Raw genomic sequence first — 24696 nt, 5'->3', positions numbered from 1 at the left:
TTAACTGATACATTTAAGTTACAGTGACAGTTAGTTACGGACCAAGGGACCTCTGGTCCTACTTGTAATTAACTTTAAATAAATATATCTCTGTTATCCTCTACCCTGCAAAAGCAATACAAGTAATACCTCTCTTGCATTTAAAACATCGGCTTCTCATTTAGGAAACACATTGAGGGAAGACTGATGGTAAACAAAAACGGTCCGACTACACAACCGTATGTGTCTGGTTTAGACACTAACGCTTGATCTGATTGCTAAGCCTGCTGCAAGAGAACTACTTGCGATCCAAACTCCCACCATCTAGGTCAGCACTCCACGCTGCACGTGTGTCAGCTGTTGTGCCATCATGGGGACGGGCTGCTCTGCTTGCAGCGTCTCCTGTTCGATCTGTTAAGCCATTCTGTCTAACTACACGAGATGCGCACCAAGAAATAGCGAGGTACTAATAATAAAATCGTATGGCTTCTGTGAACACCATTGAAGAGTTATGGCTACCAAATGTTTCCAGTTGCACTGGCATATATAGGGCATTTTGTAACCCCAAGTTAATTTCCGCAGAGCGGAGCACCTGACGTTTTCAATATTTCATTCGACAATTACAACGCTGGGCTGAGTGGCTCAGACGGTTGAGGCACTGGCCTTCTGACCCCAACTTGGGAGGTTCGATCCTGACTCGTCCGGTGGTGTTTGAAGGTGCTGAGATAGGTCAGCTCGTGCCGTTAGATTTACTGGCACGTAAAAGAAATCCTGCGGGACTGAATTCCGGCACCTCAGCATCTCCGAAAATAGGAAAAGTAGACAGTGGGACGTAAAGCTAATAACATTATTGACAATTACAACTTGACTGCCAAGATCTTGGTATGTCATTCCTAAATCGGAGTTGGCCGGGATCTTAGGTGGTGGTGGTGGTGGTGGTATTACTTTAAGAGGAACTGCAGAGAATAGAACATTTCCTCCTAATACTGTACTAATCAGAGGGGAAAATGAACGAGTTACAACCCTTCGTTGAGTAAATAATAATAATAATAATAATAATAATAATAATAATAAAGAAAACTGGATTGGTCAAGAAGTTGGAACTAGAGGAGAGAAAGATTCTGAGGAAGATACTGGGACCCCAAAGAACAGAGCATGGATCATACAGAAAGAAAGGAAACCAAGAATTATACTTCAAGATAGAAAAGATCTCAGATACCATCCGGAATAGGAGAGCCGTGTTCTTCGGCCATATCTACAGAATGAACCCTGGAAAACTTAACAACAGATAATAAGATTTTTTCACGCCAGGTAAACTACAGAGCGCTGGTATCAGGAGGTGAAGAGGGCCTGCAAGAAATGGGAATAAAAGGAACGGAAATCAGCATCCGGGATGCTTACAAATGGAGGATTAAGGCCACGGAAAGGTTTAAAGAAAAAATTAGATCCCGTACCCAAGCGCCATGCACAGAAGAAAGGAGGAGATTGCAGAGTGAAAGGGTGAAGGAGAACTGGACAAGGATTAAAGCTCAGAAACAGAAGAAGCTAAATCCGAATTAACGAGGTCCGTAGTCGGGCAAAACGAAAGAAGAATAGCAAGGACTGTTGTGAAGAGGTAGTGTGCATGTCTCTTATTCTAAGGCCCTGGGTTCGTTTGCCGGCCAGTTCAAGGATTTTAATCCTGGACTGAGGAGTAGAACGGGGCTCACTTGATACGATATCTTCTTAAGCTAGTTACAGGAAGAAAGCGCACAGTGAGAAGATGACGCTACTGACCTAGTATACAGTACATAGACGAACACTGGTTGTCAAGGTTACAATGATGTAGGGAAATAAATGACACTAATACCAGACAGACCCCCAGCCCAACAACAATATCAATGTTAAAAAGTTTCATTCTCTCCATTTATAAATAAATGTTCGTTATTGTGCCTGGAATGGCGCAGTGATAAGTAGAACTCGAATTGTTTAGGCTGTAATAGGTAAGAATGCAAACTTACGGAAGCGAGTAAGAAGTATACTCTTGCCTGCACGGCGGTTATGTTATGGCTTTTGCATAAACATTAATGGAATGGCCCATTAGAACCCCTAGAAAATATGTTACTCTCGCTACATTACGGGAGAGCGGGCTAGACAGCTCTTCCGAATAAGCAAATCGTCTAAATATCCGGAGTCTGGTGATAAGAAGCGAGGGGTATAAATGAGAAGCAGTCCAGAAAGGAGTGACGAGAGGTTGCTCCCCCCCCCCCCCCTCCAGTATTTACAGATCCCTGGCTCGATGGTCAATGCAGTGGCCTTCAATTCAGAGGACCCCGGATAGATTATCGGCCGATACGGGGATTTTAGCCGCGTCTGGTTAATCCTTCTGGCTCTGGGACTGGGTATTTCTTTTCATATTAGTGCGTGCTATATCTCCTCATTTACACATAACACACCACAGTACCGGCCACCACTAAGACAAGCTAATGCCCGAGTGCACCAAGCTCGGTAAAATTATCAGCCTTTACGAAACCGTGGTAAAACTTTTGCCGTGGTATTGTCGTAAAAGCAGTGCACCATTACTATCGCCCGGTTTCGTTACCGCGTTTCTTGACGCTTGATTTTCTCGCTATTATTCCTCTCGGAAGAAATTCGAAGTAGTATTCAGGAAGCAGTGATCATTTCGATAGTCACTTGTCTTTAGTTTATCCAGCCGGCAGTGATCGTTTCGACAGTCACTTGTCCCTCGTGTTTACATTTTGTGACGGCGCAAGCAAGTTATCGACTCCTTAAAATGGAAAATAATGCTCGACATGTTTTGAACGTTACATCGAAGTCCTAAAGACATGGAAGGGGACCTCCTTTTCCACACACAATATTGTCTCTCGACAACATTCCTTGTGGCAATATGGGCTCTGTTATATCGTTGTTCTGCTGGGGAGGTGGGATTCTGAACAGGTGTATAGGGCAGTTTCTCCCAGTTGGGCATTCCAGTTGTTAACCATTTAATAAATCTAAAATGTAATTCACTGTTTCCTTACGCAATCTAACCAATCTTCTCTGGAACGAAACATCGCTTAATTCTTAAAATAAATCGCGTCTCTGTTCTATAATTCTCCCTTCATTTCTTTCAAACTGATTAAGATACTGGAGATATAACCTATAGTTGTTAAGCTCCATCTTGGAATCTTTAACCACAGAGCACAAATACAACTTTACCGCGGTTCTCTTAGTTAACCGCTCGCTCACGGGCGGTAAACATTATACCGCGGTAAAATGTCGGTAAACTCGAAACCGAGCTTGGTGCAACAGAAATACGACTTTACCCTGGTAAAATTGTGAAGTTTACCGCGGTATTCTCTTTACCGAGGTTGGTGCACTCGGGCATAAATATATCCCCCGCATGGGGTCGGAGTCAGGAAGAGAGTTAAAAATACTGGGCTGAATCCAGGGGCGGTAAAACAAGGGTCTCAGGGACAAAAATTGTGTGCAGACATGCTGACGGAAATGATCCAGAAGCCTACGTAACTCTTCAGCTGAGGGAGCTTGAACGAACAATTTAGCTACTTTATGCCCTAGGAAGGAAAAAAATTGAATGTACCGCCAAATAACTTACATCTTTGAGGAGATGAATAATAATAATAATAATAATAATAATAATAATAATAATAATAATAATAATAATAATAATAATAATTTAGAAATTCTTTCTGTGTTTGCTTCACGATTTAATCCGGATGGTTGGATGATTTCCCCTAAAATTTTAGAAATCTGAGAAAGGAAAATTCTCAAGAAAATGCTTGGCCAATGTGCATAGGAGCGCGGATGAAAAGGTAGTCTCCTGAACTATACCAGCACTCTGAGAAAACATCAGACACTTCTAGAGAAAGACGACTAAAATGTTATGGCCATATTCAAGGAACGGACAATGAAAGAATTTTATGCCTCCTCATTAAAATTCAAGAATAATTGGATAATCGAAATTAAAATGAATCTTAAATGCCACTACCTTTCCACTTATTAAGCCATGTAAGTGAATTTTCACAAAATTAATTAAATATTACGACATATCGCAATCTCCTAGATATATTTTATATGTTTAGTTTTATTCGTGCCGGGCTGAGTGGCTCAGGCGGTTAAGGCGCTGGCCTTCTGACCCCAACTTGGCAGGTTCAATCCTGGCTCAGTCCTGTGGTACTTGAAGGTGCTCAAATAAGAACACCTGCGGGACTAAGTACCGGCACCTGGGCGTCTCCCAAAACCGTAAAAGAGTAGTTAGTGGGACGTAAAGCTAATAATATTATTATTGTTACAGTTTTATTCGTAATTCATCCTTGGCATTAACATGTATCTTACGGTTCCCGTATATCTTCTTCCTTGTTAGTATAGTCTATGTTTCTGAAATGGTGAAAGTAATATTGTAATCCCTTAATTTTAATTTTTTTAATCTTCATTAGGATATTCTTATTAGATTTTGAATAATAATTGATACATTTAAGCTACAGTGGCAGTTAGACCTTCAACAGATCAGCATGACAGGTGAAATTATATGGGGCATGCCTAGCTTTAGCACGTTGGTGAATAACATCATTTTGCTGAAAACCCCAGGATGAGAACCACCACTGCAAGAACGGGACAAAATACACAGCGAGAAGAAGAAGAGATTCTGGGACTAGAAGAAAGTAAATTCATCTGCTAAATAAGTTCGATCGCGCTTCTTTGTTGGGCACCGTTGTGAAAAAATAATCAAAATAACAATGCATGTATACTGCCAGGCAACTACTGGTCTAAGGCGTGTTCTCCTTATTGCTTATTCGTCGATCAGATCTTCATAGTCTACTTGCTATGTTACGTCAGACTATACGGAGGGGCGTCTCCCATCACAAGGCTTACGATTGCGAGCAACGAGATTTGCCTCCCTAACGTATCATAATACACCAGTCAGTATATATCTACCACTTAGTGTCGTTTCCTGACAGGGCGTCGGTGAATAAGTGAGATGAAATTATATGGCATGCTTTTACGACCGAATGCCCTTCCTGACTCCAACCCCAGTTGAGTATCTAATGAAGTAGAAATGAATGATTTTAATACACCAATAAGTTCTTTAATGCCATCAGATGAGAAGAGATGACATTGAAAACAATGCTAATGATCGCATTATAGCGTTAATCATCATCATCATCATCATCATCATCTGTTTACCCTCCAGGGTCGGCTTTTCCCTCGGACACAGCGAGGGATCCCACCTCTACCGCCTCAAGGGCAGTGTCCTGGAGCTTCAGACTCTTGGTCGGGGATACAACTGGGGAGAATGACCAGTATCTCGCCCAGGCGGCCTCACCTGCTATGCTGAACAGGGGCCTTGTCGAGGGATGGGAAGATTGGAAGGGATAGGCAAGGAAGAGGGAAGGAAGCGGCCGTGGCCTTATGTTAGGTACCATCCCGGCATTCGCCTGGAAGAGAAGTGGGAAACCACGGAAAACCACTTCCAGGATGGCTGAGGTGGGAATAGAACCCACCTCTACCCAGTTGACCTCCCGAGGCTGAGTGGACCCCGTTCCAGCCCTCATACCACTTTTCAAATTTCGTGGCAGAGCCGGGAATCGAACCCGGGCCTCCGGGGGTGGCAGCCAGTCACGCTAACCACTACACCACAGAGGCGGACATTATAGCGTTAGTACTAAAATAAAAACCTGTCATCTTCCTATTGCCAGTCTGCTCATTAAATGTGAGCCTATTGTCAACGTTTTCCAGTTCATTATGAGATGTGTGTTCTCCGAGGATGGTAATATAGAAAGTGAGATTGAATTGAGATGCAGTAAAACTAATGCAGTGAGCTCGCAGTTGAGATCAAGAGTATTATTTAAGAAAAAGGTAAACTCTTGGAAGAAACTGTCTTTACGTCGGTCTTTCCTTTACGGGAGTGAAAGCTGTGTAGACTCAGGATATCTCGTTCATAAGATAGAATTAAGAGACATGGAAGTAGCAAGAATGATCGCTGGCACGAAAAGGTGGGAACAGTGACAGGAGGGTACTCGGAATGAGAAGATCGACGTTAAGTTAGGAATGAACTCTATGATTGAAGCTGTCTTCGGTGGTGGGGTCATGTGAGGCGAATGGAGGACGATAGTTTACGTAGGGGAATAAAGGACTCTGTTAAGGAGGGTAAAAGAAGTAGAGGTAGACCAAGACGACGATGGCTAGACTCAGTTTCTGATTATTTAAATATAAGAGATATAGAACTAAATGAGGCCACAAAACTACAGTAGTTACAAATAGAGGATTGTGGTGGCTGTTGGTTAATTAACAGAGGCTTGAAGACGAAAGGTATTACAGCTCATAAAGAATATGTATGTACGTAAAATAAAACATAAATAGTAACATCTTAAATACTACCCCTTAAAATCCGTTGCTCTAGGCAGCTGCCTAGTCTCCCTAGATATAAATATGCCTGTGGCTTAATCTACACGTATATTAATATCGACCGGAGTAATTGAGTAATTTAAAGGAATAAAGAAACACTCTACTTACAATTATATTACAGCACTAACGTTCACAATAATACACCACCTCCCGAGCAAACAACAGTCACCACGGAACAAACACATGTTTCTTGTCGTCAAGTGACTCGAGACGGACGTGCTGCGCATGTGCGGTAGCCATATGGTTGGGTCTCGCCCCTCACACCGTTGACTTCTAGTGAGATGCGTATCGTATTCCAGCATAATAAAAACAACACTACTGTTGCTATTCCTTGCTCCACGATGTTCTTTTAAAGGCGAATTCGAAGGTAAAGGCAAAATTACTGAGCGAGTAGGCCGTACGGTATGGGTTGCGGAGCTGTGAGTTTGCATTTGGGAGATATTGGCTTCGAATCCCACTGTCGGCAGCTCTGACGATGGCCTTCCGTAATTTCCCATTTTCATACCATACAAAGCTAGGGCTCTACCTTAATTAAGGCCACGGTTCCTTCCTTCTGACTCCTAAACCTTTCCTATCCCATCGTCACCATAAAACTTATCTGTGAGTTCGAACCCCACTGCCGGCAGCCCTGAAGATGGTTTTCCGTGGTTTCCCATTTTCACACCAGGAAAATGCTGGGGCTGTACCTTAATTAAGGCCACGGCCGCTTCCTTCCCATTCCTAGGCCTTTCCTATCCCATCGTCGCCATAAGACATATTTGTGTCGGTGTGACGTAAAACAAATTGAAAAATAAAGGTCTTAAGTTCGTATATCCTTTGTCACAAATTATTAATGTTAGCTAGTAGCATTCATAAGAGTATATAGAGGAAGATATATAGAGTCAACAAGACATTGAGTTAGGGGGAAGAATTGGCAGTGGATAGAACACGCTGGAGAAATTTCGGCGAAGTCCTTCTTATGTTCCACCAAGGAATGAATTAAGCCATATAACAATCATGATTTCATGATGTTCCTGATAAATATCTTTCTACTTCGGTTGAAGTAGGGTGATTGGAAGTCAGGATTTCACCTGGCATGTATTGCCTTTTCAGTATTTTTTGAGAACCCGACCGGCTTTTCCGGAAACAGTTAAAATGTGTCAGGTTTTCCAGCTTCCTGGTACATAATATACCAATTTATTTCCAGCAGTTGTACACATGGCATTTTGTTCATTTGTTTCACACATTGTTAGAAAGAGTGTTTTCACTAATCAACAACACTAAATAGTCAGATGAAAGAAACAACTGTCCGTAAAATTACAATTACTTCACAGACAAGTTCTGAGATTTACCAATCTTGTAGTCACATACCACCTCCATCCCTAAGATGATCACAGTCAACTCTTCCTTCTCACTCCTAGCCATTTCGTATCCTATCGCCACCGTAAAAACTATCTGTGTCGGTGCGACGTAAAGCAAATTACTAAAACAAAAGCCATAGGAACGAAACTAAGCCTTGATAGAACGTAGGATGAATAGGGATAGAGTCCAGTATGCATTAAAAGAAGCATCTAATAAAATAATTATTGCATAATTAATAGATTGATAAAATGAGGAGTAAGGAAATGCAAGAACATTTCCGATGCGAGACTTTAAAAATTTCGGAGAGTGGTGAAATGTGACGAAACCTGTACGCAAGTCACCAAAAGCTGGAAACAAGAACGTAGCTGCTGAGGCGTGATATCCTGGCCCAGGCAGTGACGTACAGGGAGTTTGAACAAGTGGAGATCTAGGATTGGTTCTCCAGAGGGTTGTACATTATTTCGCGATGACAGAAGTCGCAGGTGGGGAGTGGATATAGGCAGCGTGGCGCCTAAGATCACGGCACTTCGTGTTCATTTTCTGAAGCAGTTGGTTAAGAAATTCCTGTTGGCCAGAAATATTATATCCAAATCGGCCCTCCGATGGAACAGCAGCCCTGGGTTCGACATTGGAGACAGGACACTCTTACACGCTATAAAGAGTAGCTGAAACAGTTCTTTCTGCCCTGGAGCGCTGCGTGTTATTCCGATCGCCCACAGTGTGCAAGAAATCGCCCTACCCTGCCGTAAAGCAATACGAGGTCAGTTTGTTTTCTTGTAGTAGTTATGGTAATTAATTCGGAACAACTGTGCATGTAGATTATCTGCAACATTAACGCGGACGCAAGGTTTAAGTGACCGCCTAATGTTAATATTTTATCCTCCAGAATTATAATAACAGAAGGAGTCAAAAGCCAATTTTTATTTTAAAATCTTTTAAGCCATCATAAATTACTAGAACTCTGATTTTCAGGCAGTGGTGAGTGAGAATACAAACTAATTTGGGTAGTGCGAAGCATCGGCTAGCCCGTTGTTCCGAAATGTATATAGAGTAACCTAAGTTCTAGGAGTTCTAATAGACCGTAACCCTAACGTTTATGCAAACATCATCCCAGGACCGTTGTGCGGTTGGAGTACACTTGTTATTCGCCTCAGTAAGATTGCATTCTAACCTATTACTGCCTACAAATGCGGACCCTATAGAAATCACATTATTTTTTCATTTGACGATTAACGGGATTTTCATGTTTGTAAATTTTTATCTCTGCACAGAAACGTGCTGAAATTGCAATCGTTGGAAGCAGTAGTTGTCTTTTATTATTCTAACTCGAATGTTAAAGTCGTTCATCTGCCGTTGTCCGCGTCCGTAGCCTAACGGTTAGTGTTATTAGCTACCAACCTCGGGGGCCTGGGTTCGATTCCCGGTACTGCCAGGAATTTTAAGAACGGCAGGAGGGTTGGTATGTCGTTGAAATAGTAGATGCAACTCACCCCAATTAGGGGCGTGCTTGGAAAGACCTGCACGACCTGGGGATGAGGACACGAGTTCACTCTTTCATCTGCTGTCAGAATAACATTGCTGGAAGTTCTCAATCAACATAGCCGGGCTGAGTGGCTCACACTGTTGAGGCGCTGGCCTTCTGACCTCAACTTGGCAGGTTCGATCCCGGCTCAGTCCGATGGTATTTGAAGGTGCTTAAATACGTCAGGTTCATGTCGGAGGATATACTGACACGTAAAAGAACTTCTGCGGGACTAAATTCCGGTACCTAAACCGTAAAAGTAGTTAGTGGGACGTAAAGCAAATAACATTATTATCATCAATTAATATTGTTACTATAGAATCGGTCTATGCTCTGTTTCCAGCTAGCGTACAGACCGTGGATACCTAGTGACTCGGATCGCTCTAAAACACAACTATTTGTTATCACGGCCACATTAATACTGTTGGCAGTAAGACGAAAATCGGTGATAACCCTGATTAAGCTAAGAAGGTATTATAAACGAACAAACCCGGGAAGGATTAAGTGAGGAAAGGGGTTTATTTTTCTTTCATGGTCACATAGACCGCACATCTATGTTTAAGGGTTAAATACAAAGAGATCTTGGTCGACTGTTTTAAGAATACACTGGGAAAGAAATGTTACTGGTCTCCGGTCTTCGCAACGCAATGTAATTAATGAAGAAACTCCCATTTCTCGGCCAATGGTCTACAGGAAGTCACCAGCGAGTCGGAAGACCTGTTCGGGTAGCTCCGTCGCTGTTAGTAGCTGGCGTACAGTTAATTACGCAGTTCGTCCATCAGTAGCCGGGGATGTGAACACAGTAATTGTCGTTGTTAGGGTACAGGTGTTGTGCGGCCGTTCAACCAACAGTCCTCCCTCCAGGTGGTGTCTAGTGCTCAGTTAAGTGCAACCTCTTCACAACGGGTTCGTATACTTTGTTCTTTGCTAAAATTATTCTACGCGTATTATAATGCTCTAATTTCCAAGCATGTCATTTTGGTTAATTGTCTTGCACTCTGACATTCTGCCAAGGTACTAACCACCCGCGCACCTTTAGTTCCTCTTTGGTATTGGAAGTGTTATTTTCCTTCCTTTTCACAATACAGTGCAAACTACACAAAATAAACCGGAAAAGTATATATTTCGAAAAATTGTAGGTTTTGTCAGATTATTTGAGATCAGATACTGAGAAAGAAGGGTTAGCTACAATCTGTACAAAAATCAGTCTGCAGTGATGAGAATCGCGGGCTGTGAAAAGAAAGGAGTGAGGGAAGGCTGCAGTTTATCCCCTCTGCTTTTCAGTGTTTACATAGAACAGCCGGTTTAAAGAAATCAAAGAGGAATCTGGAAAGCAATCACGATCCAAGGAGAGGACATCAATACCCTGCGATTTGCTGATGATATTGTTATTTTACCTGAGACTGCAGAAGATCTGGAGATATTTCTGAATGGTATGGAGAAGGGGTAAAAGGTGAAAGTAAATAAATCCAAAACAAAAGTAATGGAATGCAGTCGAATGAAATCAGGTGATGCAGGAAATATTGGATTAGGAACTGAAGTCTTAAAGGAAGTAGATGAATATTGTTACTTGGGTAGTAAAATAACTAACGATGGCAGAAGTAAGGAGGACATAAAACGCAGACTAGCACATGCAAGGAGGGTCCTTCTTAAGAAAAGAAATTTGCTCACTTCGAACATTGATATAGGAATTAGATGATGACGATGAAGCTTGTTCTTTAAAGAGGTCTAACATCTAGGTCATCGCTCCATTAGGAATTAGAAAGGTATTTTTGAATACTTTAGTCTAGGCTCTAGAGCGTGGCACGGTATGGAAGTGAAACATGGACGATAACCAGCTCAGAAAGAGAATAGAAGCTTTTGAAATGTGGTGTTACAGAAGAATGCTGAAGGTGAGTTGCGTAGATGGAATCACGAGTGAAGGGATACTGAAGTGAAATGGTGAAAGGACATCGATTTAGTGAAATTTGACCAGAGAAAAAAGAGAGAGAATGATAGGACACATCATAAGACACCGAGGACTTTATTTGTATTTTGAGAGAAGTGTAGGTGGTAAGAACGGTAGCGTAGAGCAAGGTATGACTATGACAAGCAAATTAGAGCAGATGTAGTAGTTACGTAGAAATGAAAATATTAGCACAGGATAGGGTGGCATGGAGAGCTGCAACAAAACAGTGTATGGACTGATGACCGAAACAACAACAACAACGACAACAACGACAACAACATCCCTAATGTCCTCAGATTCCGGCTTCTTGGCTGTTTGATCAGCCACGCAGACTTCAATTCCCGGCTGAGTCAGGGTTCTTTAACAGCGTCTAGTTACTTCCTGTGGCTAGGGGACTGTGTAGGTAGAATAACATACACAGTATCCCCTGCCTGTCATAGGAGGCGATTAGAAAAGGGACTAGGAGCTCTCACCTTGAGAGCTTGGGTTGGCGACCACGGTTCTCCTAGCTGGGCCCGGGATTGCTTCCACTTCTGTCAGGCTCCTTACTTTCACCTATCCTAGCCTATCTCCCTTGGTCAGCACTTGTTCTTTTTCCACCCCGACGCTATGAAGTTTGCGAGGCACAGTACTTTGGTTTAGCGGTGAGAATTTTAAAAACCGTTTCTTTTTAAGTAAGTGGGAAATTATTCATCATCATCATCATCATCTGTTTACCCTCCAGGTTCGGCTTTTCCTTCGGACTCAGCGAGGGATCCCACCTCTACCGCCTCAAGGGCAGAGTCCTGGAGCTTCAGACTCTTGGTCGAGGGAGACAACTGGGGAGTATGACCAGCACCTCGCCCAGGCGGCCTCACCTGCTATGGTGAACAGGGGCCTTGTAGGGGGATGGGAAGATGGGAAGGGATAGACAAGGAAGAGGGAAGGAAGCGGCCGTGGCCTTAAGTTAGGTACCATCCCGGCATTCGCCTGGAGGTGAAGTGGGAAACCACGGAAAACCACTTCGAGGATGGCTGAGGTGGGAATCGAACCCACCTCTACTCAGTTGACCTCCCGAGGCTGAGTGGACCCCGTTCCAGCCCTCGTACCACTTTTCAAATTTCGTGGCAGAGCCGGGAATCGAACCCGGACCTCCGGGGGTGGCAGCTAATCACGCTAACCACTACACCACAGAGGCGGACGGGAAATTATTACAAATGCTAAAAGTCACTAAAATAAAAACTAATGAGACAAAGATTCAAACAAGCAACTTTACTGGAATGAAGTTTTTCATAAACGTTCACCATAATGTGGTCTTCAAACTAGACCAATATTGCAGTTCTAGTGTGTGAGAATTCTACAGTGTGAATTTTATATTTACAAACAAAAAAGTATTGAACATTTTCAGTGTTTGGTCCTAACGAAATATGGGAAGTATTTCACATGTAACCCTAAGACTGGTCTACATTAATCTAGTATCTGCCTAAGAGTTTTTGTACAAAATTTCAGCTCTCTATCTTTAATGGCTTCTGAGATATATATTCCAACCTATGAAGCGACAAAATTTACTGATTTTTTTAAAACTCATCCAAAAATATATAACGAAAGTAATTTTTGGGAAAGTACAACTGTTATGGGTTTAAAATACTTCTAAATGTATAGTGAAATTATCATAATACTTATAACCTTGAGCATTCTAAACTTCAGTAGCAGGAGTACCATGAATGTAAGCGAATATTGGAGCATTTTCAATGATGTTCACTTACAACATTACTCTCCTTGAGTACAGTTTCGCAAGGAAAATCGAGAACACACGACGAATATTTTCATCTGCACCCGGATAAGATATGAAATATTGTACAAATCCAGGATAAACGAAGATGTATGGTAGCACTAATTGTCATGGTGCCGGGCTGAGTGGCTCAGACGGTTAAGGCGCTGGCCTTCTAACCCCAACTTGGCAGGTTCGATCCTGGCTCAGTCCGGTGGTATTTGAATGTGCTCAAATACGACAGCCTCGCGTCGGTAAATTTAATGGCACGTAAAAGAACTCCTGCGGGACTAAATTCCGGCACCTCGGCGTCTCCGAAGACCGTAAAAGTAGTTAGTGGGACGTAAAGCAAATAACATTATTATTATTATTATTAATTGTCGTGGTTTGGAGAAAGGTGAGCCCGCAACTAACGCTGAGAGGATGTACAGTCCTCACCCCTCTTAGAACCGGATGTACTTAAGACACGAGCACCTGATAAGACCACCTGCTTTTCCGTGAGTGCACTGAGTATGAACAAGGCTTTAGGAGGGCACTTAGTTGTTTGCTATTTATGAGTCCGTAACTTCGCTTGTTATTAAGATTTCTTGGAGATTCTTCTTCCATTACACAGCGAAGTATTTCTCATATACCTGTTAATAAATGTTTCGGATGAAATTTAACCGTGCTTGGCACCGTCACTAAAATTGTTCACAATTTAGATAAAACCAAAGGACAATTATTACACTCTGGGGTGTGCAAAATTCGCTGTGCTTGCGGCAAGGTATACATTGGCCAAACATGCCGATCAATTGGTGCTCGTATCAAGGAATATGAACCAACTATTTGTAACAACGAGCCAGACAAATCACCAATTGCTAAGCACTCCCTATCGTCGGATCATGATGTCGTGTTCCAAGATGTTCGAGCTCTTACCCACACTAAACACTGAATGTCTATGATTATAAGGGAAAGCTGTGGAAATACGTAGAAATACAACTTTTCAATGAGAACATTCAGTAGCGAGCGGCTCGTGGCTCAAATGGCAGGTGGGGTTAATGTGGGTATTATTATTATTATTATTATTATTATTATTATTATTATTATTATTAGCGTATTCTCCCAATAATGGAAGACGTTAAGCAAACAACTCAATCAAGCTTTCTTTGGGTTCTTCTTGTTCTTCCAATAGGCTTTCATTCTCTCTGAGAAGGCTTGTTTACGTTCTTCCGACCATTTCGGTCTGCACTGTTTTTGCTTTGGTTGCTCTGATGTAACTTCCCACTTGTTGACTTTGTGTCTGAAGGTGTCTCTTTCTAAAATGTCTGTTGCACATATGTTTGCGTTTTTGAGGTCCTTTCGAAGTTCGTCCAGCCAAGGTGTTGAATTCTTAAGTGAGCTAACATAATTTAATATTCTTTTTGACAGTCGATTTTCTGGTAATCTTGTGAGGTGTCCAAAGAATTTCATTCGTCTTTTCTTAATGTCAGTTTCAATGTTTGAAACTTTTTCTGTTGTTTTGATTGATTGTAGCCTATAACCATCTTGGGTATATCTTGCTCCTAGGATGTTCCTGATGATCTTCCTCTGTTGCTTTTTTATTTCTTCTAATTCTTGTTTACTGTTAAGTGACAATGTTTCACTTGCGTAAAGGACTGTTGGTTTTATGACTGTGTTGTAATGCCGAATTTTTGTCTGTCTTGACATGCATTTTTTGTTGTAGATGTCTTGAACTTAATTATTATTATTATTATTATTATTATTATTATTATTATTATTATTATTATTATTACACTCTTATATGTTATTATTATTAATGTAATTTTTATTTCGTCTGCTATTGTATATACACCCATATTAATTACATTTTTATTGGCAGTTTGAGTACAGAGCATGCTTGATTCTAATGTATGCTAACAATAAAATACTTTAAAAGAAGAACATAAGTGAGTTTTCAATAACATCGCCATAACACTCGCCGCTACGGCTTCGTCTAAATTGTCCTTTTTTATTGCGGACATGTCAAATCTAGCCCCTAGATTGACATTTTAAAATGTATTGAAACTTCAATTCCCTCAAATGTTTACTGACCTTCAAAACAGTTACCAATACTCAGTGTGAGGACCGAGTGAATTAGCCCCTGATTCAGGATAAACGTACGAAACACGTAACACAATCATTCTTTCATTTTCTCATATCATCAATTACTTCAGAACATTGGTACTCAGATATAAATTTGGTCTCGTTATATTAAACCTAACCCCATGGCACACAACCCCGAAGGACATTGGCCTACCAAGCGACCACTGTTCATCCCGAAGGCCTGCAGATTACGAGGTGTCGTGTGGTCAGCACGACGAATCCTCTCGGCTGTTATTCTTGGCTTTCTAGACCGGGGCCGCTATCTCACAGTCACATAGCTCCTCAATTCTAATCACGTAGACTGAGTGGACCTCGAACCAGCCCTCAGATCCAGATAAAAATCCCTGACCTAGCCGGGAATCGAAGCTGGGGCCTCGGGGTAAGAGGCAGGCACGCTACCCCTACACCACGGGGCCGGCCTCATTATATTAGTTATCTCAAATATAAATAACATAACATTTCTAAACGCTATGTCCGAAAGTCTCGTGGGGCTAAGCACCTTTAGCCCTTAATGACGCACCGCCCCTGGGGATATTGGCTATAAGTTAAGTAATTCGTGGTTTACATCAGTAATTCTCTTCTGTGTCCTTTCACTATTGTTATTTCGTTTCGGTGTTTTCCGAATTCGTACCATTCTCATCACCAGTTGTTCCATCCCAGGCTTGTGTTAGTGTAATAGTCTAACAATGTATGTACACCTGTTATGTTTGTTGCATTTCAGGCTTTTGTTAGTGTCAAACTTCCACAACATATGCACTCCTGTTATGTCTCCCCTTCCTGACTGACTCCAGATGGTACGGTCAACTGCCACTTGGAATGCTAGTGCTGTGCCAGCTTACGGTGAGCCATCTGGTGGCGAATTAAGGTACCACTTCCTATTACTAACGGCGAAATTCAAACCACCTTCCTCGTGAAAATTCGACAGTTTCTTCTGAAGACGCGGAGCAAAGTTCTCTGCGAAACGTAAAGAATTTCACCTTGTTTTCTTGATACGGCCTAAGTCCAAAACGTCTTACATCATGTCCGAGATATATAACCCTTTTAAAGAAAACAACCCATTATTCAGACCTACAGGGATATAGTTAGGTAGGCAAAATCAACACGAAACATCAAATTCCGTAAATTAAGCAAATATTCCTATCTCAAAATATTTTGATCTCCATACCTTGTGTTCACATGCACTTTCGTGAGATGTTTATAATAATAAGTAGTTCGACGAAGAGTTGCACGAAGAACCACGTGAAAGCAAAGCAAAGTCACCTCCGTACAGGCTATGAAGGACCTTGGAGGAGTGGAAGGTAAAGGCTTCCACTATTGTTAACCTCGACACGGGATGGGGTAGAGTGGTTAGCTCTACCCCCGGCCGCCTTTGCCCCCAGGAATTAACCTGGTACTCATTTTTGGTGTAGGCTGAGTGAACCTCAGGGCCATATGCACCTACGGAAGGGGAAATCTCGTTTCTTAAATCTTACGACTTCCTGGCGGGGATTCGAACCCACGTCCTTCCGGGCGAACCAAGCACGCCTTTACCGCCTCGGCCAGGCAGCCCCTAAAACTACGTGAAGGTGGTATAAAATCAGGAGAAATTCAAGACAGACTTATTTTTGCAAAGAATGCTATGGACTTGAGGAATAATCCTGACAAACAAGCTGCTAAAACGCGGAATATTTCGGCGGGAGAACAACATAGGAAAAGCCTGAGTTTTGAAAACTCTTAACGAATCACGTAAGAAAAAAAACTTCTATTCCTCCTAGCTGCCTCCTTAAAGATCAGCATGTCGAAGGCGGTGTAGTTTTTGTTGACCACCAATTTTGGGGAATGGGATTTGCCCCCACCCCCACCCCCACCCCCTACCCTCTACGCTAAGTTATTCTGACCCTCTCCCCAGGACCGTTCACCTGTGGAAGGCTGGCCTACATTGTACTGTATTCTTCTCAGACTTTAAATATATAATTTCATTAATTTCTAGTAGGGAGACTGCCTAGCCGAGGCGGCAAAGGCGTGTTCGGTTCACCCATAACGGCATGTGTTCGATTACCCGTCAGGAAATGGAAAAAAATTAAAAACGAGATTTCCACTTCTTGAGCGGCACATGGCCCTGAAGTTCACCCAGCCTACACCAAAAATGAGTAACAGGTCAAAACCTGGAAACAAAGGCGGCCGGTCGCAGAGCTTAACCTTTCTACCCCACCGAGTGCCAAGGTTGCGAGTGATGGAAGCCTGTACCTTCCACACCTCCAAGAGCCTGTACGAAGATGCTTTGCAATTGCTGGTGATTCACGTGTGCACGTACATAGATATATACATTTAAAATGGTGTTAAATTTTCCTTTGGAAAATAAAATGATCATAAATATGTCTTACATGTCTCTGTGTTCGCCTCTGTGGTGTAGTGGTTAGCGTGATTAGCTGCCAACCCCGGAGGCCTGGGTTCGATTCCTGGCTCTACCACGAAATTTGAGAAGTAGTACGAGGGGTGGAACGGGGTCCACTCAGCCTCGGGAGGTGGGGTTCGATTCCCACCTCAGCCATCCTCGAAGTGGTTTTCCATGGTTTCGCACTTCTCCTCCAGGCAAATGACAGGATGGTATCTAACTTAAAGCCACGGCTGCTTCCTTCCCTCTTCCTTGTCTATCCTTTCCAATCTCTCCATCTCTCCACATGGCCCCTGTTCAGCATAGCAGGTGAGGCCGCCTGGGCGAGGTACTGGTCCTCGTCCCAGGACAGTGCCATCCCTCCTTGTGTCAGAGGGAAAAACCAACCCTGGAGGGTAAACAGAAGAATATGCCCCTGTCATGGCCATCCATCAGTGGTTGCTAGGTAACAGCACTTGTATCGCTAATTTCGGATGACTGCCAGTTGCCTTCTTACTCTGGCACGGCCGACGCACAAGTACCAATTATTAAAATTTCCAACACTGAGGAGACAAAACATTTATTTCATTGTTTAAGTAGATGGCGACTTGAGTGACATGCTGAGAAATCAGCATCAAACACAGACACACTGTGGGTTTCAGCCGGTGTCATCGCAGCGCAGCTCGGAGGTCCTTATTTCAATCCCTTCCCAAGCGAAGTTTCTTCTTCCATTGGTGCTGTCAAGCCAGTCTTAAGCCACGTTCAGAAATTATCAACACCGCCTCACAAAGCCCATTTGAAGTGATCTGATTGGCTAACTTCAGCAATTGATAAATTGACAACGGCGCCGAGATATCGAATTATTTTTTTCAAATTGATCAGTATGACCAACCCTCTAAAGCTAATATACCCTGTTCACGTTGTTTCCGACCGTCCTGTATATAAGAAAATATAAAGGTCCAGTAATACAGCCCTGCGGGACTCTCTTCCCAATTACAACAGGATCAGATAACGCTTCACCTACTCTAATTCTCTGAGTTTTAGTTTCTAGGAATGTAGCCACCCATTTAACCACTCTTTTTTTTCAGTCCATTAGCCCTAATTTTCGTTAGTAATCTCCCATGATCTACCCTATAAAATGCCTTGGATAGGTCATACTTTGAAAGTTGATCTCCAGTAATCTGAGCCAGTTCGGAAGAACTCGGTAGAAAACCACTGTGAGGTCCGCTCAGAGCTGTCGCGAGCACTGAATGTTTGTATTTGTCTTCGTACGCACCTTCTCATAGCCAACTAGCACAGAAACATGTTATATTCATATACCCTGGGTAAATAAAGCAACTATTTAGGAATACTTACAGTGGGAGTAAGAACGAGTCTCATTATTTAAGTCTTCCATTTCAGCCCTACAAAATATGGCCCACCTGCTCCCGTCTCCTTCAATTTCCTCTAATGGCAAGATACAGAGACTGTGGCGGAGAAGCAATCCTGTAAATGCCTGCTTACTTCATGCATTGAGTCAGCATTAGATATAATTTCCCCAGGGATGGAATCACTATGACCAAGGTGATAAATCACAACTGCCAGCACAACCTGTTTCTCTTTAGAGTTGAACTTTCAATGGTACATAATCTTCTTCAGGTCATCGTAGTTATTTTTGAGGTCTATGGGTCCACCATGGCTCATTTAGAGTTTTAAAAGAAACCATGATACTATAGCCCTGACGGGCCCTGGCCTACCAGGCAACCGCTGCTCATCTCGAAGGCCTGCAGACTGCGTAGTCAGTGCGACGAAACATCTTGGCAATTGCGTAGGCTGAGTAGAGCTCGAACCCGATACAGGTAATAGTCTCTGACCTGACCGGAAATCGAACCGCAGCTCTGGGTGAGAGGTAGGAAGGCTACCACTAGTCCGCGGGGCTGGGCCAATGATAACGATTATATTCAATAATTTACATTTTTACTGTCAAATGAACTCGCATCCGTGAGATAGTGGGTTCGAATCCCACTGTCGGCAGCCCTGAAGATGGTTTTCCGTGGTTTCCCATTTTCACAGCAGGCAAATGCTGGAGCTGCACCTTAAGGCCACGGCCGCTTCCTTCCCACTCCTAGGCCTTTCCTGTCCTATCGTCGCCATAAGACCTATCTGTGTCGGTGCGACCGTTACACCCGATATAGTTATAATTCATTTGCTCAATTCCTCTTATTCTTATTATTCTTCTACCGCTTATCCCTTATCGTCGTGGGGAAGCAGGTGCGAACTGTATCGCACATTGGACTCTATTCTGTTTTACGACCGGATGCCCTTTCTGACGTCAACGTTATGTGGAGGGATGCACTCACTACTACCTATGTACCGAGCGAATTGGTCGCGTTTTTAGGGGCACATAGTTGTGAGCTGTCATTCAGGAGATGTTTTTTTTTCGAATCCTGCCGTCGATGTGTTAGTGGTACTCTGACGCTAAACGCCTGGAATGTTGGTTAGGTTATTTTCTTACCGGTACAAAATTCCTGAAATTTAGGTAGCGTTCTCGTCATTCTAGATGTTTTAGTATGTTATTATTTATCACCAAAAGTGTGGAATGTGTATTAGCGAGTAATGCACTCCCTTCCCCTTTCTGCTGAACAGAGTTATTGCCTATCGCCTTCCCCACAACCTACCCCCCTCCCCCCAAATAGCAGACCTCGAGTGGGGTAAGGGAACTGGCTTCAGTCCAAACGTATTTGCTGGAGCTAACGGACGGTTAGCAGCAAGTACAGAAAACTTTCTCAAAATTACCAAGGTGACCTTGGAAGACTTCTAAAAACCAAAACGAAACCCCATGGTTCAGCAGCCCCGAAGAGCCGTGGCCTACCAAGCGACCGCTGCTCACCCCCCGAAGGCCTGCAGATTACGAGGTGTCGTGTGGTCGGCACGACGAATTATCTCGACCGTTATTCTTGGCTTTCTAGACCGGGGCCGCTATCTCATCGTCTGATAACTGCTTAATTGTAGTCACGAAGGCTGAGTGGACCGCTAACCAGCCCTCAGATCCAGGTAAAAATCTCTAACCTGGCCGTGAATTGAACGCGGAGCCTCCGGGCAAGAGGCAGGCACGCTATCTCTACATCACGGGGCCGGCTAGGAAAACTTCTGCATTCATAATTTGGTCTCACTTCTTCATAACATCACCAGTTCACTATTTGTGAGTAGATGGCGCAACGTAAACCATAGTATACGTGTATACGCATGGTTGAAAGTGATTTTGTAGGATCCGAGGATGTTCTTGTAGAACGAAACATGTCATTCTTTGTTTATTACTGTGTTATTTTTATACTGTAGTAATTATCTTTGTCACAGACTGAAAAGCTTTGAAGTTGTGTTGTTACCTTGATGAAGAGGAAGATAATGAAGATGATTATCTAATTGAGAAGACCGTGAAAGGACGATCATTCAAAATTATGGAAGGGGTTGGGGGTGGGGGTTGTGTAATGCTCTAATATTACCAAGCCGGAAGAAAACCAAACGCGATGATCTACATATCCAAAGCCCCTAAAATTGAGCAACAGTACCGTTATGATGACTGACTATTGTTAGTTGAGACGTGCTCTGTCTTTTCTGTTGCCACCAACAAGCTACAGTAGAAATAGGGCTGTAGAGTGGCTATTGGGCCGCCATATTCGAATCTACTTTTGATACAGCACAATTGTATGGCCGGTGCCCTTCCTGACGACGCCAACCGTATGTGGAGTGATGCATTTATTATTGCGTGTTTCTGTGGTGTTTGTAGTATGTTCTGTTGTGTGGAGATGGAGAAGATTATCCACTCCCCGATCCAGAGGAATTAACTATGAACTACCCAGTTAAAATATTCAACCCGGTCAAATCCGGGACGAACTGAACCGAAAGCCAGCACGCTGATCACGCAGCCAAGGAGGCGGACACGAAGCAACTTGGCAGGCTCGATCCTAACTCACTCCGATGGTATTTGAAGGTGCTGAAATCCGTCAGCCTCATGTCAGTAGATTTACTGGCACGTAAAAGAACTCCTGCGGGACAACATTCCGGCACCTCAGTGTATCAGAAAAAGTAGTTAGGACGTAAAACTAATAATAATTTACGAAAAATAAGTATTCTAGAGCCGCCGAGTACAAGATTTGAAGTGAACAATGGTGTAATAAAGTATCCCTTAATATTATTGATAATAATAGTAATAAAATTAAAGTCAGAACAAGAAGTTGTAGGATAAACAAATTGAAATAATTGTTTAAAAACGAGACAGTCCTTATGTTAACGATCTTAAAGCACACAAGTTTACTTTCCTGAATAATTGACTTCGATATTTTTGGACGAAGATTATGGCAATACCGATTTTTTTTTGTTTTTTCCCTGATGTTGCACCCACTCTGACACGTCTTATCGCTACGGTGGGATAGGACAAGGCTAGGACTGCGAAGGAAGTGGCAGTGGCATTAATTAAGGCACAGCAGCCCCCGTATTTGCCTGATGTGAAAATAGCTAAGAGCTATATGCCGCAAAACACGTAGCTAACTCGCTCAGATGTAGTGGTGATGTAGGACTGGAAGTTCTCATATTACTCCGTATCGTTGGCAGAGGGGATGAGGTGGCTAGGAAATTGAAAACACTGTAGTTGTGTCGTTAGACAGTAAGCGTTTATCATCCTACCAACTACTCTGTACAGTTTTCGGAGAGGCTGAGGTGCCGGAGTTTTGTCCCTCCACAGTTTCTTTACAGGCTAGGACGATAAATCTGCTGACACGAGGGTGATGTATTTGAGCACCTCCAAATACCAAATATGCCAATTTGGGCTCAGAAATCCAGCGCTCTACCGTCTGAGCCACTCAGCCAGGCAGGATACCGTTTATCGTGTTTTGGTGTTTGGTCAGTTCCTATAAGAAAATAAAAGTAGGCCTACTCTACACGTGCTGTATTGTGCTACACAGGCAACGCAATTCTGCTAATCGCCCAAAACTGTGTACTTTAGAAAAATAAATTTATTTGAAATATGATATATCCTTTGTGTTTTCTCTCAGATTTATGCAATTACATGCCGCACACTTAGAGAGCATAATTTATTCGATCTAATGTATTAAAAGTAACGCACTGTAAGCGGAAGAAATTATGTGGATGGCACTTAAACTATGGAGTGGCTATTTCTCCTTGGCACCACCCAGAGCGTTGTATCTTCCTAGCTCGTTGGTAGATGGCATTACTGTTGGAATTACAAAAACCTAACCAGTGAACACACCAGCTAATTTCAATATAAAATAGTATTTTAGGTGTAATTGTCACAGTGCTGTAGTGCGTAAAAATAAACGAGCTGCTTCTCTACAGAACTGTTCATTGAAATACGAGTCATTGTCTTCCTCCAAGTCATTATAAGCACGAATATTGGCCTGAATGATGTCCTCACTTTTGTTCGCAACTGTGCTCGCTGTCATGTTGTTCCTGTGTAAATATGTACACACATATGTTCCGCACAGTAGAATATAACAGATGGTCGCTATTAATTATCTTTATTGTTGTTGCGTTTTAAATTCCCAATATTGTACTGTATTCTGTCAGAGCGCACATAATGAGAATCTACTTGTTTGTCCTTCTGGCAAATTAGCTGGTATAAAGCTTTTATCATTACTCGCTGCCGCTAAATCCTTCTCGAGACGTTTTGAATGTCCTTTATTAATGATCCACCACTTTAAAAGCAGTGCTTTCGAAAAAAAATGCTTAAGCTTATTATCTTCCTTTATTCAAATCCACTGTCTCTGTCTTCTGTAGTGAGCGCCTTCTTCCTCCCGGAGCGTTTCTTAGCAACCAGACAGCGAGCAAGTGTCTGAGTGTAAGGTGAGGATTGTGTTAAGTAGGCTTCACACGTGTTCGACACCTCACTCTGAAGATCAGTCGGAGAGTGCCAGTGTCTGGATCCAATGATCGCGGGTTCAAACCCAGCAGAGGTAGTCTGTTGTTGGAAGGGTGCAAGGGAAGTCCACTCCTCACTCCGTCTCGAACAATGTCGGCATGTAAATGATTTCTGTTGGCATACTTGGTGTTATTATTATTATTATTATTATTATTAGGGGCTGCCTGGACGAGGTGGTAAAGACGTGCTTGCTTCGCCTGGAAGGACATGGGTTCGATTCCCCGTCAGGAAGTCAAAAAATTACAGAAACGAGATTTCCAATTCCGGAGTTGAACATGGCCCTGAGGTTCACTCATCCAACACCAAAAATGAGTATTAGATTAATTTCTGAAGGGTAGGGTTACGTAGCTATCAGCTTGTATTCGGGAAATAGTCGGTTCGAACTCCACTGTCGGTAACCCTGAAAATGGTTTTCCGTGGTTTCTCATTTCACACCAGGCAAATGCTGGGGCTGTATCTTAATCAAGGCCACGGTCGCTTTCTTACCACTCATGGCAACGATCGAGTGGGGAAAGGCCAGAAGACATATCTGTGTCGTTGCGACGTAAAATAAATGAATAAATTAATAAAATCCTGGGGTTAAAGGTGGAACCGCTCAACCCCACCAAGTTCCAAAGTTACGGATTATGGAACCCTTTACCTTCCACCCCTTCAAGGTCCTTCATGGAGATAACCTTGTTTTATTATTATTATTATTATTATTATTATTATTATTATTACGTGTGTTCCATCGTACTGCTTAAATATGCCTTAGTCATTTTAGTCTATGATTATTAAAAATGTTCTTCAGATCAAGCAGTTAAATAAATTAGCTGTCAAATCTTTCCCAACGACTATTTTCTGTATAAATATAGTTATATTATTTTCTCATCACTTGAAATCGTTGGTTGATTCTTCGTTTTTTATCTGGGCATTGGATACACAACAGTTCAAAATGTTGAATGTCGTTCAGTTTGTTTGTTACGAGATCACGGAAAAGTTAAACAGTATTTTTGGATACTCCGTATTTAAATTCAGGGGTAGCCGGGCAATGCGCTAGGCTACTTATTAGTAGCTGAGAAAAATGGATGTTTCAATCTTTTTTTAAAATGTTTTATACGATGAATGATAACTGAATGTTGGCGATTTAGTTTTTATTGCTAATCCAGGAATATCGGTGACACGGAAATATTCTTCGTTCGTTATGGTAATGAGTTAACGGGCGATTTTGTAACTTCTTGTCGTGAATGCTTTTGTAAGGTGCATAACCGAGCGACCATCAGTCCTTTGTAGATCAGGAAGATTGGATGCTCCCGGTAACGCGACCTTATTGATCAAATGAAAATTTTAACCCCGAATCTATCGGGTTACGAACATTGATGAT

The 24696-nt window shown here is 42.5% G+C and overlaps 2 protein-coding genes across 2 annotated transcripts in view; one reads left to right on the top strand and one right to left on the bottom strand.

Annotated features, from left to right (window-relative positions):
* LOC136883527 (uncharacterized) overlaps positions 1-24696 on the bottom strand; it is a 483493-nt gene that overhangs the window by 48259 nt on the left and 410538 nt on the right. The gene's annotated exons all lie outside the window — the stretch shown is intronic.
* Positions 11071-24696, top strand: part of ASPP (Ankyrin-repeat, SH3-domain, and Proline-rich-region containing Protein) — a 165261-nt gene continuing 151635 nt past the window's right edge. Inside the window, exon 1 of the mRNA XM_068229597.1 lies at positions 11071-11139. Coding sequence (XP_068085698.1) covers positions 11071-11139 — 69 coding nt within the window. The remainder of the gene's footprint in view (positions 11140-24696) is intronic.

Source organism: Anabrus simplex, chromosome 11, assembly GCF_040414725.1.
Source record: "Anabrus simplex isolate iqAnaSimp1 chromosome 11, ASM4041472v1, whole genome shotgun sequence".
Taxonomy (NCBI): Eukaryota; Metazoa; Arthropoda; class Insecta; order Orthoptera; family Tettigoniidae; genus Anabrus; species Anabrus simplex.
The sequence above is the reverse complement of the archived record's forward strand: the minus strand, read 5'-3'. Positions and strand labels throughout refer to the sequence as shown.